Consider the following 17187-nt stretch of genomic DNA (forward strand, 5'->3'; position numbering starts at 1 on the left):
TAAGCTAAGATCTGTGGATGGAAGATATAGATGAGACACATTGTAAATCTCCGCACTTTAATCTCGCTTTATTTTCTCATCTCGGCGCATTCCTCCGCCGCGTACAATGGCTGCTATTTAATCTGCTAATTCTGTATCCTGTTACTGGTATGTTTGTAGCATTCACTTATTTGGCAAGTCATTTCAACAGGCTCATTCCTGTGCCACACGAGCTTCCATATGGCTTCACCTTTTATAGAAGTGCACCAAACAAATACTTGTAGCCGCCTGACCTCTGTCCTCCTCCGGCAATCCCTTCCATTCTGCGGGGTTTATTGGAATGAATGTATTAACAGGCCATTGACAGCTCCTTTCATACATTGCTAAAACAGTCCTGTTGTCAAAGGCTCTGCAAGTTACAAAGTGACCTTTATGTCCCGGGATTATCCCAGTAATTCCTTAAACCCTTTTTTTTTTCTCCTCCTCCTCCTCCTCCTCCAGTCTTCTGTTGCGGTTTGTGTTTGTGTACACTGCCTTCCAAGAAAATACGTCTTAATTCCGGGGCTAAATGTGTTACTTATTACTTTAGAGAAAGGATAACACATTTATTACCTTTATTATCCCCCAGATCAGATTTCGTTTCACATCATTACAAAATGTTTATCCTTTTTTTTTTTTTTTGGAATATTTTTGGAATTTTTTTTTTTTTTTTTTTTTTTTTTTTTTAATATCGATTTAACGACTTACAAACTGATATTTGGCACCGAGAAAACTCATCGTCGGGACGGAAGATTGTGCGAAGATTTACGACTTGCGGAGTTGAGTCGGCCCACGTGATGGGGTTCGTGAAGACAGACACGATTACGGTACATTTTAGGTCACTGTCAAGTCGCTTATTTGCTAAAATTAGCACGCACAACGGGAACCCAACGCTCGCTTTTAATAGATATTTTGCTGAGAAAATCCGGCAGCTGGTGCCAAGTAAATTGCTCTTAAATTCATCTGGTATTAAATTTAGATTACTCCTTTCATGGCCTGATTAATGATTAGACCGGGGCCGACAAGACAAATAAACCTTATTAGAATGTTTTTGTATGAACCGCTTTCTATAAAGATCTCCAATTCACGCCTGACCTGAGTTGCCGTAACCAATTTTTTTTGTGTTTCTACATAGGACACGTTCTTGCCCCCTCCCCCCCCCCCCAACTAATTTTCCTACCCAAGACCTTGTATTTTTTTCCTTTTCGTTTTTCACTCCCTTTTTTCAATGGCCGTAACTGTTTTTTAGTTATCCATTCACAAGTCCGTATGGGGCTTATTTTTTACAGGACAAATTGTACTTTACAATGGTACCATGTAATATTCCCTACAATGAATACACAGTCCAGTCCCATTAATGTGACCACCTGTCAAAATCCAGAATAACCACCTTTGGCAGAGCGGCCCGCTGCGAGACGTGCAGGAAGAGAGGCGATGTTGTGATGATGATCACTGGGATGTTGAGCCATGCCGACTCCAGTGCCGTGGCCAGCTGCGGTTGAGCATCCATGACGCGAACAACCCAATCGAGGTAGTCCCATAGGTTCTCGATTGGGTTCAAGTCCGGGGAATTTCTGGCCAAGGGAGTACGGTAAACTCATCCTGGTGCTCCTCAAACCACACACGTACACTACGAGCTTTATGACATGTCATGTTGTCCTGCTGGTAGATCATCCAATTCGCATGTAGGGGTGAACATGGTCCGCAAGGATAGATACATACTTGTGTTGATCCATCCTGCCTTCCACAATGATGAGTGCACCCAAATGGCCGATGACACGTGACTTCTGCGAGTGGTTATTTAACGTTGACATCAAAAGTAGGCGGTGGTCACATTAATATGACTGGACTATGTAAAAAGTACAGCTTGCCCCACAAAAAATAAGACACAGTTCCATACAACGAGAACTATGAAAGGGTAAGAGCACCTAGCGTGCTTATACTCACACATCTGACCTCACCTGGCAAGTAATTGTGCACCTGAAGAAGAGCATATGGAGCTGGAAACGCGTTGTGCAGTATGTTTTTGTCAACTAAAGGTCATATATTTTATTCACTTTGTCGACACTCCAATCTGTGGACCAGAGAGCTCAGACGTCCATCTCTAGCTGCTGGCCTCCTTCCTTACTGTTTCATACAAGGAACTATAGAAAAAGGAAGCTGTAAAAAAATTTCAGGTTGGATGGAATTAGAAAAAAATGGTCAATTTTTTAATGGATTTCGCTTTTATGGCGTTGACTGTGCGGGTCTGTAGGATTATGGAAGTAACAAATTTATAGATTTTTTTTTATTATAGTAGTACCTTAACAAAAATCTAAAACTCGGACAAATAAAAAGAATTCTTTGAGTTGCCATATTCTGATTCTATAATTCCTTGTATAGAACTTTGTCTTATTTTTTGCGGGGCGAGCTGTACTTTTTATTTATATTTACTTTTGTAATTTTATGACTTTTTGATTTCTTTTTATAAATTTTTGGGGGGAGATCAAACAGCAAAAGAATTACAGTTCAGCCATTTTGATTTTTTTTATGCGTTCACTGCATCGAATGAATAATTTTATAATTTGGATTTTTTCAATTGCAGAAAGTTAAATTTTTTTTTTTTTTTTTAAATACAGACCCTCCTTATGGGACTTGATCCATAAGGGGTCCTAGATACCATACCATTAGAGATGAGCGAACACTGTTCGGATCAGCCGATCCGAACAGCACGCTCCCATAGAAAGGAATGGAAGCACCTGTGACGCCGGCCGCCGGCAAAGTCAGCGTCACAGGTGCTTCCATTTATTTCTATGGGAGCGTTCTGTTTGGGTCGGCTGATCCGAACAGTGTTCGCTCATCTCTACATACCATATTAATGTATTTCAGTAGCCCCTTGACCTTGCTCCGCAGGGTGTTGATCTGGAAAAACATGGCAGTCTTGTCAATGATCAGATCTCTTAGTTGACCCATTGGAAGGACTCTGGTCATGGGTATTGTCAATGGGTCTCTGCTATAAGACAGAGACCACATGGTGGCTATAGTACAGTTCCTGAGCAGGGGCCATATTTAAAGCCCCAACATCTGCCCATAGTATTATAGTGGATATAATCCCATATCAGCCAAACCAAATATCCATCCACGGACCGGAAATGTAGCGGAGACGCTGCAGGAAAAATCGCGGTGTTGTTCAGTGCAGGCAAAGTGGATGGGATTCATGCGAATCCCATCCCCACTTTGCGGAAAAGATCACAGCACGGACACGCTGCGATTTGCGAAGCCATCGCAGCATGTCAATTATATCTACGGAAACACCGGCGGCTTTTCGGTAGATATAATGTTAAGAGAAAGTCCGCAATGGGTTCATGCTTTAGTGCTGCGGATTTGGCCAGTGGGGCCTTAGCTATAGTCAACTTTTTTAGGATTCTTGCCGCTCATGTAGCCATCCAGTACCCTACTTGGTACTAACAACAAACAAGAAACCCGAAACAGCTGCGAGATGTGACCATGAGCCCAAAACAGCCGTCTATAGAGGTCTACAGATAGGATGGGATGGATTGCTTCCTTATGGAGGAGAGTGGATTTCCATATGTGGATCACCGGCTGGATCTCCTCAATGAGGATCAGTATCTCCTAGAATACATTGTAGCTATTCAGAGACTGTAAAAGGATATTTTGTTATAATTTCTTCCACTTTCTTCCTTAGATCAGCGTTAGAATAACAAACCACCTCCGTCTACAATCGCGATGGCGGTTATCTCTGCGAATAAACATTTTATCTGTATGATGGACAAAGAAATGTCTTGACAGACAAGAGAAGGAGAGAAGGAATTGTGCGTGTGTTCGTCAGCAGTTCCTTAGAGCGGCTGACAGGGCTCTCGTCACCATTGTTAGATTTACTAATGCCATAATCCTGGAGACAAAATACAGTATCTCCTCGCCCTCACAATTTCTGTGTCTCTTGAGATAAACTAACACATTGTCGTCAGGTTCAGACACTCAGATTTACTTTAGTGCTGAGGAACTTGGAAAATGCCGTCTAAGATGGAGAAGATTGTTTTCTTTCCTATGAAATGGAAATGTGTCCGAAAGAAAGAGAAGATAGAACAAACCAAGTAACAAAGCGCGAGGCACAAATCTGCAGGGAGTGTACCGAGAATATATATAGTAGAATGGCATGTAATATACTGTACATGGGGGGAAGGGAGTGCTTGTAAGTATATAGGAATGGCTGAGCAGATTGTATATAGTGTCCTATCTGCAGCATATACAGGAGGAGCAGATTGTATATAGTGTCCTATCTGCAGGGTATACAGGAGGAGCAGATTGTATATAGTGTCCTATCTGCAGGATATACAGGAGGAGCAGATTGTATATAGTGTCCTATCTGCAGGTTATACAGGAGGAGCAGATTGTATATAGTGTCCTATCTGAAGGGTATACAGGAGGAGCAGATTGTATATAGTGTCCTATCTGCAGGATATACAGGAGGAGCAGATTGTATATAGTGTCCTATCTGCAGGATATACAGGAGGAGCAGATTGTATATAGTGTCCTATCTGCAGGATATACAGGAGGAGCAGATTGTATATAGTGTCCTATCTGCAGGATATACAGGAGGAGCAGATTGTATATAGTGTCCTATCTGCAGGGTATACAGGAGGAGCAGATTGTATATAGTGTCCTATCTGCAGGGTATAGAGGAGGAGCACATTGTATATAGTGTCCTACCTGCAGGTTATACAGGAGGAGCAGATTGTATATAGTGTCCTATCTGCAGGGTATACAGGAGGAGCAGATTGTATATAGTGTCCTATCTGCAGGATATACAGGAGGAGCAGATTGTATATAGTGTCCTATCTGCAGGTTATACAGGAGGAGGAGCAGATTGTATATAGTGTCCTATCTGCAGGATATACAGGAGGAGCAGATTGTATATAGTGTCCTATCTGCAGGATATACAGGAGGAGCAGATTGTATATAGTGTCCTATCTGCAGGATATACAGGAGGAGCAGATTGTATATAGTGTCCTATCTGCAGGTTATACAGGAGGAGCAGATTGTATATAGTGTCCTATCTGCAGGGTATACAGGAGGAGAAGATTGTATATAGTGTCCTATCTGCAGGATATACAGGAGGAGCAGATTGTATATAGTGTCCTATCTGCAGGTTATACAGGAGGAGCAGATTGTATATAGTGTCCTATCTGCAGGGTATACAGGAGGAGCAGATTGTATATAGTGTCCTATCTGCAGGATATACAGGAGGAGCAGATTGTATATAGTGTCCTATCTGCAGGTTATACAGGAGGAGCAGATTGTATATAGTGTCCTATCTGCAGGGTATACAGGAGGAGCAGATTGTATATAGTGTCCTATCTGCAGGATATACAGGAGGAGCAGATTGTATATAGTGTCCTATCTGCAGGTTATACAGGAGGAGCAGATTGTATATAGTGTCCTATCTGCAGGTTATACAGGAGGAGCAGATTGTATATAGTGTCCTATCTGCAGGATATACAGGAGGAGCAGATTGTATATAGTGTCCTATCTGCAGGATATACAGGAGGAGCAGATTGTATATAGTGTCCTATCTGCAGGATATACAGGAGGAGCAGATTGTATATAGTGTCCTATCTGCAGGGTATACAGGAGGAGCAGATTGTATATAGTGTCCTATCTGCAGGTTATACAGGAGGAGCAGATTGTATATAGTGTCCTATCTGCAGGTTATACAGGAGGAGCAGATTGTATATAGTGTCCTATCTGCAGGGTATAGAGCAGGAGGAGCAGATTGTATATAGTGTCCTATCTGCAGGTTATACAGGAGGAGCAGATTGTATATAGTGTCCTATCTGCAGGATATACAGGGGGAGCAGATTGTATATAGTGTCCTATCTGCAGGGTATACAGGAGGAACAGATTGTATATAGTGTCCTATCTGCAGGATATACAGGAGGGGCAGATTGTATATAGTGTCCTATCTGCAGGGTATACAGGAGGAGCAGATTGTATATAGTGTCCTATCTGCAGGTTATACAGGAGGAGCAGATTGTATATAGTGTCCTATCTGCAGGATATACAGGAGGAGCAGATTGTATATAGTGTCCTATCTGCAGGATATACAGGAGGAGCAGATTGTATATAGTGTCCTATCTGCAGGTTATACAGGAGGAGCAGATTGTATATAGTGTCCTATCTGCAGGTTATACAGGAGGAGCAGATTGTATATAGTGTCCTATCTGCAGGGTATAGAGCAGGAGGAGCAGATTGTATATAGTGTCCTATCTGCAGGTTATACAGGAGGAGCAGATTGTATATAGTGTCCTATCTGCAGGATATACAGGGGGAGCAGATTGTATATAGTGTCCTATCTGCAGGGTATACAGGAGGAACAGATTGTATATAGTGTCCTATCTGCAGGATATACAGGAGGGGCAGATTGTATATAGTGTCCTATCTGCAGGGTATACAGGAGGAGCAGATTGTATATAGTGTCCTATCTGCAGGATATACAGGGGGAGCAGATTGTATATAGTGTCCTATCTGCAGGATATACAGGGGGAGCAGATTGTATATAGTGTCCTATCTGCAGGATATACAGGAGGAGCAGATTGTATATAGTGTCCTATCTGCAGGATATACAGGAGGAGCAGATTGTATATAGTGTCCTATCTGCAGGATATACAGGAGGAGCAGATTGTATATAGTGTCCTATCTGCAGGATATACAGGGGGAGCAGATTGTATATAGTGTCCTATCTGCAGGATATACAGGAGGAGCAGATTGTATATAGTGTCCTATCTGCAGGATATACAGGAGGAGCAGATTGTATATAGTGTCCTATCTGCAGGATATACAGGAGGAGCAGATTGTATATAGTGTCCTATCTGCAGGATATACAGGAGGAGCAGATTGTATATAGTGTCCTATCTGCAGGATATACAGGAGGAGCAGATTGTATATAGTGTCCTATCTGCAGGTTATACAGGAGGAGCAGATTGTATATAGTGTCCTATCTGCAGGTTATACAGGAGGAGCAGATTGTATATAGTGTCCTATCTGCAGGATATACAGGAGGAGCAGATTGTATATAGTGTCCTATCTGCAGGATATACAGGAGGAGCAGATTGTATATAGTGTCCTATCTGCAGGATATACAGGAGGAGCAGATTGTATATAGTGTCCTATCTGCAGGATATACAGGAGGAGCAGATTGTATAGAGTGTCCTATCTGCAGGATATACAGGAGGAGCAGATTGTATATAGTGTCCTATCTGCAGGATATACAGGAGGAGCAGATTGTATATAGTGTCCTATCTGCAGGATATACAGGAGGAGCAGATTGTATATAGTGTCCTATCTGCAGGATATACAGGAGGAGCAGATTGTATATAGTGTCCTATCTGCAGGATATACAGGAGGAGCAGATTGTATATAGTGTCCTATCTGCAGGATATACAGGAGCAGCAGATTGTATATAGTGTCCTATCTGCAGGGTATACAGGAGGAGCAGATTGTATACAGTGTCCTATCTGCAGGATATACAGGAGGAGCAGATTGTATATAGTGTCCTATCTGCAGGATATACAGGAGGAGAAGATTGTATATAGTGTCCTATCTGCAGGATATACAGGGGGAGCAGATTGTATATAGTGTCCTATCTGCAGGATATACAGGAGGAGCAGATTGTATATAGTGTCCTATCTGCAGGATATACAGGAGGAGCAGATTGTATATAGTGTCCTATCTGCAGGTTATACAGGAGGAGCAGATTGTATATAGTGTCCTACCTGCAGGTTATACAGGAGGAGCAGATTGTATATAGTGTCCTATCTGCAGGTTATACAGGAGGAGCAGATTGTATATAGTGTCCTATCTGCAGGTTATACAGGAGGAGCAGATTGTATATAGTGTCCTATCTGCAGGATATACAGGAGGAGCAGATTGTATATAGTGTCCTATCTGCAGGATATACAGGAGGAGCAGATTGTATAGAGTGTCCTATCTGCAGGATATACAGGAGGAGCAGATTGTATATAGTGTCCTATCTGCAGGATATACAGGAGGAGCAGATTGTATATAGTGTCCTATCTGCAGGATATACAGGAGGAGCAGATTGTATATAGTGTCCTATCTGCAGGATATACAGGAGGAGCAGATTGTATATAGTGTCCTATCTGCAGGATATACAGGAGGAGCAGATTGTATATAGTGTCCTATCTGCAGGATATACAGGAGCAGCAGATTGTATATAGTGTCCTATCTGCAGGGTATACAGGAGGAGCAGATTGTATACAGTGTCCTATCTGCAGGATATACAGGAGGAGCAGATTGTATATAGTGTCCTATCTGCAGGATATACAGGAGGAGAAGATTGTATATAGTGTCCTATCTGCAGGATATACAGGGGGAGCAGATTGTATATAGTGTCCTATCTGCAGGATATACAGGAGGAGCAGATTGTATATAGTGTCCTATCTGCAGGATATACAGGAGGAGCAGATTGTATATAGTGTCCTATCTGCAGGTTATACAGGAGGAGCAGATTGTATATAGTGTCCTATCTGCAGGTTATACAGGAGGAGCAGATTGTATATAGTGTCCTACCTGCAGGTTATACAGGAGGAGCAGATTGTATATAGTGTCCTATCTGCAGGGTATACAGGAGCAGCAGATTGTATATAGTGTCCTATCTGCAGGATATACAGGGGGAGCAGATTGTATATAGTGTTCTATCTGCAGGATATACAGGAGGAGCAGATTGTATATAGTGTCCTATCTGCAGGTTATAGAGCAGGAGGAGCAGATTGTATATAGTGTCCTATCTGCAGGTTATACAGGAGGAGGAGCAGATTGTATATAGTGTCCTATCTGCAGGATATACAGGAGGAGCAGATTGTATATAGTGTCCTATCTGCAGGGTATAGAGGAGGAGCACATTGTATATAGTGTCCTATCTGCAGGTTATACAGGAGGAGCAGATTGTATATAGTGTCCTATCTGCAGGATATACAGGAGGAGCAGATTGTATATAGTGTCCTATCTGCAGGATATACAGGAGGAGCAGATTGTATATAGTGTCCTATCTGCAGGTTATACAGGAGGAGCAGATTGTATATAGTGTCCTATCTGCAGGTTATACAGGAGGAGCAGATTGTATATAGTGTCCTATCTGCAGGATATACAGGGGGAGCAGATTGTATATAGTGTCCTATCTGCAGGGTATACAGGAGGAACAGATTGTATATAGTGTCCTATCTGCAGGATATACAGGAGGGGCAGATTGTATATAGTGTCCTATCTGCAGGGTATACAGGAGGAGCAGATTGTATATAGTGTCCTATCTGCAGGATATACAGGAGGAGCAGATTGTATATAGTGTCCTATCTGCAGGTTATACAGGAGGAGCAGATTGTATATAGTGTCCTATCTGCAGGATATACAGGGGGAGCAGATTGTATATAGTGTCCTATCTGCAGGGTATACAGGAGGAACAGATTGTATATAGTGTCCTATCTGCAGGATATACAGGAGGAGCAGATTGTATATAGTGTCCTATCTGCAGGATATACAGGGGGAGCAGATTGTATATAGTGTCCTATCTGCAGGATATACAGGAGGAGCAGATTGTATATAGTGTCCTATCTGCAGGATATACAGGAGGAGCAGATTGTATATAGTGTCCTATCTGCAGGATATACAGGAGGAGCAGATTGTATATAGTGTCCTATCTGCAGGATATACAGGAGGAGCAGATTGTATATAGTGTCCTATCTGCAGGATATACAGGAGGAGCAGATTGTATATAGTGTCCTATCTGCAGGATATACAGGAGGAGCAGATTGTATATAGTGTCCTATCTGCAGGATATACAGGAGGAGCAGATTGTATATAGTGTCCTATCTGCAGGATATACAGGAGGAGCAGATTGTATATAGTGTCCTATCTGCAGGATATACAGGAGGAGCAGATTGTATATAGTGTCCTATCTGCAGGATATACAGGAGGAGCAGATTGTATATAGTGTCCTATCTGCAGGGTATACAGGAGGAGCAGATTGTATATAGTGTCCTATCTGCAGGATATACAGGAGGAGCAGATTGTATATAGTGTCCTATCTGCAGGATATACAGGAGGAGCAGATTGTATATAGTGTCCTATCTGCAGGATATACAGGAGGAGCAGATTGTATATAGTGTCCTATCTGCAGGGTATACAGGAGGAGCAGATTGTATATAGTGTCCTATCTGCAGGATATACAGGAGGAGCAGATTGTATATAGTGTCCTATCTGCAGGATATACAGGAGGAGCAGATTGTATATAGTGTCCTATCTGCAGGATATACAGGAGGAGCAGATTGTATATAGTGTCCTATCTGCAGGATATACAGGAGCAGCAGATTGTATATAGTGTCCTATCTGCAGGGTATACAGGAGGAGCAGATTGTATACAGTGTCCTATCTGCAGGATATACAGGAGGAGCAGATTGTATATAGTGTCCTATCTGCAGGATATACAGGAGGAGAAGATTGTATATAGTGTCCTATCTGCAGGATATACAGGGGGAGCAGATTGTATATAGTGTCCTATCTGCAGGATATACAGGAGGAGCAGATTGTATATAGTGTCCTATCTGCAGGTTATACAGGAGGAGCAGATTGTATATAGTGTCCTATCTGCAGGTTATACAGGAGGAGCAGATTGTATATAGTGTCCTACCTGCAGGTTATACAGGAGGAGCAGATTGTATATAGTGTCCTATCTGCAGGATATACAGGGGGAGCAGATTGTATATAGTGTCCTATCTGCAGGGTATACAGGAGGAGCAGATTGTTTATAGTGTCCTATCTGCAGGATATACAGGAAGAGCAGATTGTATATAGTGTCCTATCTGCAGGATATACAGGGGGAGCAGATTGTATATAGTGTCCTATCTGCAGGGTATACAGGAGGAGCAGATTGTATATAGTGTCCTATCTGCAGGATATACAGGAGGAGCAGATTGTATATAGTGTCCTATCTGCAGGTTATACAGGAGGAGCAGATTGTATATAGTGTCCTATCTGCAGGGTATACAGGAGGAGCAGATTGTATATAGTGTCCTATCTGCAGGGTATACAGGAGGAGCAGATTGTATATAGTGTCCTATCTGCAGGGTATACAGGAGGAGCAGATTGTATATAGTGTCCTATCTGCAGGATATACAGGAGGAGAGATGAAACTCCAAACATTGTCCCAAGTAGGACTCACAATGTAAGGAAACTGTGAGGAAACTCACACAAACCTGGGAGAACATACTCCCTACCTGCACATGTTGTACTTGGTTGGATTTGAATCCAGGACTTCAGTGCTGTATATACTAACCACTGATCCACTATGGCTGGGTTAGAGCATATGGGCTGACTTTCAAAAGCAGGACACAGATCAGAAATAACTCAGACCACATGAGAATGGAGTATCTTCCATCATACAGGTCACCTGAGATGTGTCAGATCATGTCATGTGTGTTTGGTTATACGTGCAATAAGAATGGAGGTTTGGTGCACTGCCCTCCGCTGGGGCGGCAACTGGTCATTGAGATACTTTTATGGTAGGTCAATTAGAACCATTTGGATACAGGTTACATTTCTGGTTCTGGTGCCCGAATACAGTGCCATTCACTCATCTCTATCAGGTATATTGCAATCCATTGTGCCCAGTGCCCTCAGGGGTAGAATCAGAGCAGTCCCATATACCATAGGTGGTCAGTCAGCGCTGTTGAAATTGATGGATTTCACCCATATCAAGGATCCATACAGGATCTATATGTAAAATAAAAATCCTAAACATATTGCAATTCCAACTCTTACCACTAAGCCTAAAATAGCCGGTGACTTCCTGTTTCCCGGATGTGGACCAAGTATTATTGACACAATGGTCCGGAGCTGACCCTATTGACTTGTATGGGAAGAATATCTATCACCTGGTGGTTAGAAGGAACGTAGCGTCCCATGTAGCCTTGTTTTCTGCAGTGTTTCTGCCTAGCCCAAATTTACACCACCTGGGGCTGGAAAGGTCCTGATTTTTGGCTCGATCCCTATATCGTTCTTGGTCAATTTCTTGTATGCACAGCAAGTATAGAGTATCTATTATTAACCCTTTGTGTACCTTCTTTACATGACCTCGATGAGGCTCTTCCCTGATCATCGTAGGTCCGCCATTGTTTATATACGATATATAGACTATATATGATGATATATACGGTACTTGCTGACCCTATATGTTTCGCTCATCCCCCCCCTCCCCCGGTAACGTCTTGTTGTTTTTCCCTGTTTGCTTTTAGGTGGTGGTAAACAATGTCCATCTAATAGTGACATCTTGTGGTATCAGGAATATTCGCATTACGTTCTTCGCTATCTCTAATAAAAGCTACTGGCGACAAACATACATCTGGCTGCTTAACCCCTTCTGGTTGCCTTGTTTGTGAAGCCGTCCGTTTCGCTGTTTGTTCAAATTTTTGGGACCGAAGACCCCGAATGGCTGAAATTCTATTAAATAATTCCCAGATTGGACGAAGTTCAGCGCGGATCATAGACATTCATGAGCAGAGAATGAAGGGGGTTGTCGGGATATTTTTTTCCGAAAGGGGTTAAGAATCTAAAATAAGCAACGACGCACCCCATTTTACCTCCACTGCTCGGGTACCCGTTGGCCGTTACATCATGGACTACCCAGGGCCATTTGGTTCCTATGTATCCCGATGGACCCAGGTAGCAGAAACCAGTGGGGGGATCTGAGCAGCACCATGGTAGCAATGGTGGAGAAATTTTTTTAAATTTTTTAAATTAACTTTAATTTTAAGACCCACCAGTATATAATACTGCAATAGTAATGTATTTGCATTATACTCAGACGTTCATTCCCTTCTAGTCTGTAACAGAGGTATAGGGACCAGGGCAGGCCATCAGTCCATGTGCGTCTTCTGCCTGTCCGCGAATCATTTTAATTTTTGAAATTTTCCAGTAGCTGCTGCATTCCCCCCCCCCCCCCCTCGGCTTATACTCGAGTCAATAAATTTTCCCAGTTTTTTGTGGTAAAATTAGGGGCCTCGGCTTATATTCGGGTCGGCTTATACTCGAGTATATACGGTAATAATATTTCATATGCTTTTTTAGAGGACGCTAAGGCTGGAAGAATCTGTCACGGATTTGGGAGCGGATTCTGCTCCCGAAATTGTGGCCTATTTCGGCCAAAATTTGCCTCCCATTGCTCTCAATAGGAGGCTGAGATCGCAACAGGACGCAGAAAAAGTTTGTGTCCTCCTCGGTCTTACCTCGAACACCTTGGCTGATTACCTGCGGACTCTGCGGCTCACGAGTAGGGTTGAGCCGATCTTGAGATTTCAAGATCGATTTTAAAATCCGATTTCCGATCATTTTCCAGCCGATCTTGATCGTGAAATTTGCTCGATCGCCGATCAGAATCCGATCTTTTCCGATCCCGATCTTCAACCCTAGTCAATGCTTTTCTATGAGAAAAGTCACTTTTAGGGTTGAGCCTATCTTGAGATACCCTCCGATCTCGATCACATTGGAAAAGATCGGGTCGGCATTCCGATCTCGATCGTGAAATTTACTCGATCGCCGATCGGAATCCGATCTTTTCCGATTCCGATCGCTCAACCCTAGTCACAAGCTCCTTCACCTGGGCCTTCGGCATTCTATCGTGGCAATCATGCCGCCAAATATGGTAGCAAAAATGAAAAGGAATTTCTCTTTATTTTCCGTCGTGTGAACCTAGTCTAAAGGTAAATTCACTTCTAGGAATTTAACACTGAATTTGCCAAGTAAAAAATTTCTGCTTCAGGAATTTGGATTGGATTGTGTTTAACAAAAACCGTTGAGGATTTTGACACTGAATTTGGTGCAGAATTGGGAAAAAAAGCGCCATTGTATTTTTGCTTTCTTTGGTATTCACAAATTCCAAAGTCCACTAGCAGATTTTGACAAATTCCACATCCAATTCTACGTCAAATTCCGAAATTTTTTAAAAATCTATTATTTCCACCGCCCATTCATTTCATTGGAATTTATCAGACGTAGAATGAACCAGATGGTTATTTTACCGAAGATGAAAAAATCAGCTACGGCCTCCCACAGAAATAATTGGGGGGCAGATTCCAGGCAGCAAAATATTTGACAAACCGTTGGAAAATACAATGAAACAAGATGGAATTTTTCTTGCTTTGTAAGCGAGTGCACGATAATTTACTATGACCTTTATTGTATCTTGTCTTATTTTTGGAAATTGTGTATTGCTTGTGCTTTTTTCTTAAAGGGATTGGCCACGTGTACATTACTGTATAATCTGGTCCATAATATGACCACCGGTGGAGGGACATGTTACCAAATTGGTCCATTGAATAGCACTACCCATGGCATGGAAGACCAGTGCGCACTATGGGAGCCTTTAATGGATGGGTCTGGTCATGTGTTATGTCAAAACTCTTCTCTCAAGTAGAATTTATAGAAGTTTTTCCTACTTCAGTACAATGTATGTTTTTTAAAGGGGTTTCCAGGCTTGTCGCTTGATGACCAGTTCTTAGGTCTCGGGAAGACATCATTTCAACCAGCTGAATCTAGGGGGTCCCAATTGTCGGACTCCAAATGATCTTCAGTAGAGATGAGCGAGTAGTGTTCAATCGAGTAGGTGTTCAATCGAATACTACGGTATTCGAAATACTCGTACTCGATCGAACACTACTAGCTGTTCGAAGTTTAAGGTTCGATGCAGAACCAGCGTTGATTGGCAGAGTGCTATACATTCTGCCAATCAACGCTGGTTCTTCTCTTACCTTTAGAAGTCTTCTCCGTGCAGCGTCCCCGAGGCATCTTCCGGCTGGAATTCACTCTGCCTAGGCATCCTCCGGCCTAGGCAGAGCCGACTGCGCATGCGCGGGCATGCCCTCGCATGCGCAGTCGGCTCTGCTCAAGCGTCGGGCCGGGCAGAGCCGACCGCGCATGCGCAGTCAGCTCTGCCTAGGCCCCGATGCCTAGGCAGAGTGAATTCCAGCTGGAAGACGCTGCGGGGGCGCTGCGCAGGGAGAAGACTTCAAGGGGAATCCAGCCCGACCGTCACTCGTGGACTTGGTAAGTATAATTGTATCAAATTTTGCGTACCCCTGAAACGAGCATTTCCCCCCATAGACTATAATGGGGTTCAAAATCCAAACAGTCGAACAGTGTGCAGCTGTTCGAATTGGATTTCGAACCTCGGACATTTTAGTGTTCGCTCATCTCTATTCTTCAGTTGATGATTCTTCCATAGAGGAGGTCGTCAATTCATAAAGCTGGAAAAAGCTCTTTAACAGGAAAGACATGAATTTATAAAAACACCAACCATAGATTGTCTTTACATAATTTTCCCAGTGTTCATTGCCATAAAACTCTGGACCACCTTGACCTAAACAAGGACTTCCAATCAATACTTCATTGACTCTTAGAGGGCTGTAATAAGGAAATCCAAAAACATCTTTAAGGCCATGGACTTAGGGACAAAAATTAAAATAAAAATAAAAAAAAACATGGTGGATCTCCATATGGTAAATCAGTACCTTCTGGCAATGTTTGAAGGCCAAGTAGAAGAAGAAGTCCAGTCCTCAACATGGAAGAAGTGCAGATCTTTCCATGATACTTTTTCTCTTTGTAGACTCCACTCCTGACTGTGATTTACAAAAACTTAAAAAAAACACTGTCGGAATACCCAAGTGTGAATGTGACCTTACAGAAAGATCTGAGCAGGCTTGAGTAGTCACCTCTCCATTCAGTCAAAATATGGTCGGCTTGATTTAAGTGAACACATACAATAACTTAAGGGCTTGTCTAGTGCTCGGTTAAATGACCATGATTTAGGGTTATGTAGGAACCCCGAGCTACTTATATTACACAATGGGAAACAAATCACTCACGTTGGGCTCACCACAATGAGGGAATTACTCATGACCACCTGCTGCTAATCCCAGCTTTCTGGTGAAGCTTCACCTTGGATGTTGGATTGCGAGGTCAATGGTCATCAATAGAAGTCATGTATGTTTAATTGCCGGCCCGGCCGATACCCGGAGCTTTGCGCTGAATAACCTTATAATGGAGCTCGGCCGAGCTATTGTGAGGGTTTCTAAGGGACCGACCCAAGCAACGTTTCCGGACTGGTTAACGGTTCCATGAGCAGATTACATAATCTCTGTGTTTTATGGGGCCGTTTTATTAAACAAATATCATAAAAACAAATATTTTACAGACGCTTAAAAATATATATGATTCCCGTGTGTGCTTCATTTCAGAAAGTGCGAAATTACAAAACCCGAGTCGCAAACAGTCCGTGTCCAGAAGTCTGAAACATCTTTTCCACTCATCAAACAAGTTTGTCAAGACATTAAAGAGGTCAGTCCCGTAAGATCAGGAATGTCGTCTTGGTTTATATTTTTATTGTTAATATTCATTACGGGGATTCTTATTTCCTGCTACATTTATTCTTGACAAAGTAACGTTGGTTTCTCCATACAGTATCTACCATATAGATATTTGTGTACCCCATAATCTTTATAGGGATGGGGGATATTATTGTAACCCATGTTCTTTGTAGGGATGAAAGGATGTTGTAGAACCCCATGAACTTTGTAGGGAAGGGGGGATGCTATTGTACTTTAGGATCCTTGTTGGGTTTGAGGGATGTTGTACCCCATAATCTTTGTCGGGATGGAGGGATGTTGTAGAACCCCATGAACTTTGTAGGGAAGGGGGGATGCTATTGTACTTTAGGATCCTTGTTGGGTTTGAGGGATGTTGTTGTACCCCATGATCTTTGTAGGGATGGAGGGATGTTGTACTCCATGATCTTTGTCGGGATGGAAGGATGTTGTACCCCATGATCTTTGTCGGGATGGAAAGATGTTGTACTCCATGATCTTTGTTGGGATGGAAGGATGTTGTACTCCATGATCTTTGTCGGGATGGTGGGATGTTGTACCCCATGATCTTTGTCGTGATGGATGGATGTTGTACCCCATGATCTTTTTCAGAATGGAGGGATGTCGTACCCCATGATCTTTGTCGGGATGGAAGGATGTTGTACCCCATGATCTTTGTCAGAATGGAGGGATGTTGTACCCCATGATCTTTGTCGGGATGGATGGATATTGTAGTCCATGA

At 42.7% G+C, this 17187-nt stretch overlaps 1 protein-coding gene across 1 annotated transcript in view; it reads left to right on the forward strand.

The window, feature by feature from the left end:
* ANKFN1 (ankyrin repeat and fibronectin type III domain containing 1) overlaps positions 1 to 17187 on the forward strand; it is a 265159-nt gene that overhangs the window by 173685 nt on the left and 74287 nt on the right. Inside the window, exon 9 of the mRNA XM_075279403.1 lies at positions 16320 to 16419. Coding sequence (XP_075135504.1) covers positions 16320 to 16419 — 100 coding nt within the window. The remainder of the gene's footprint in view (positions 1 to 16319; positions 16420 to 17187) is intronic.

This window comes from Leptodactylus fuscus, chromosome 6 (genome assembly GCF_031893055.1).
Source record: "Leptodactylus fuscus isolate aLepFus1 chromosome 6, aLepFus1.hap2, whole genome shotgun sequence".
Taxonomy (NCBI): domain Eukaryota; kingdom Metazoa; phylum Chordata; class Amphibia; order Anura; family Leptodactylidae; genus Leptodactylus; species Leptodactylus fuscus.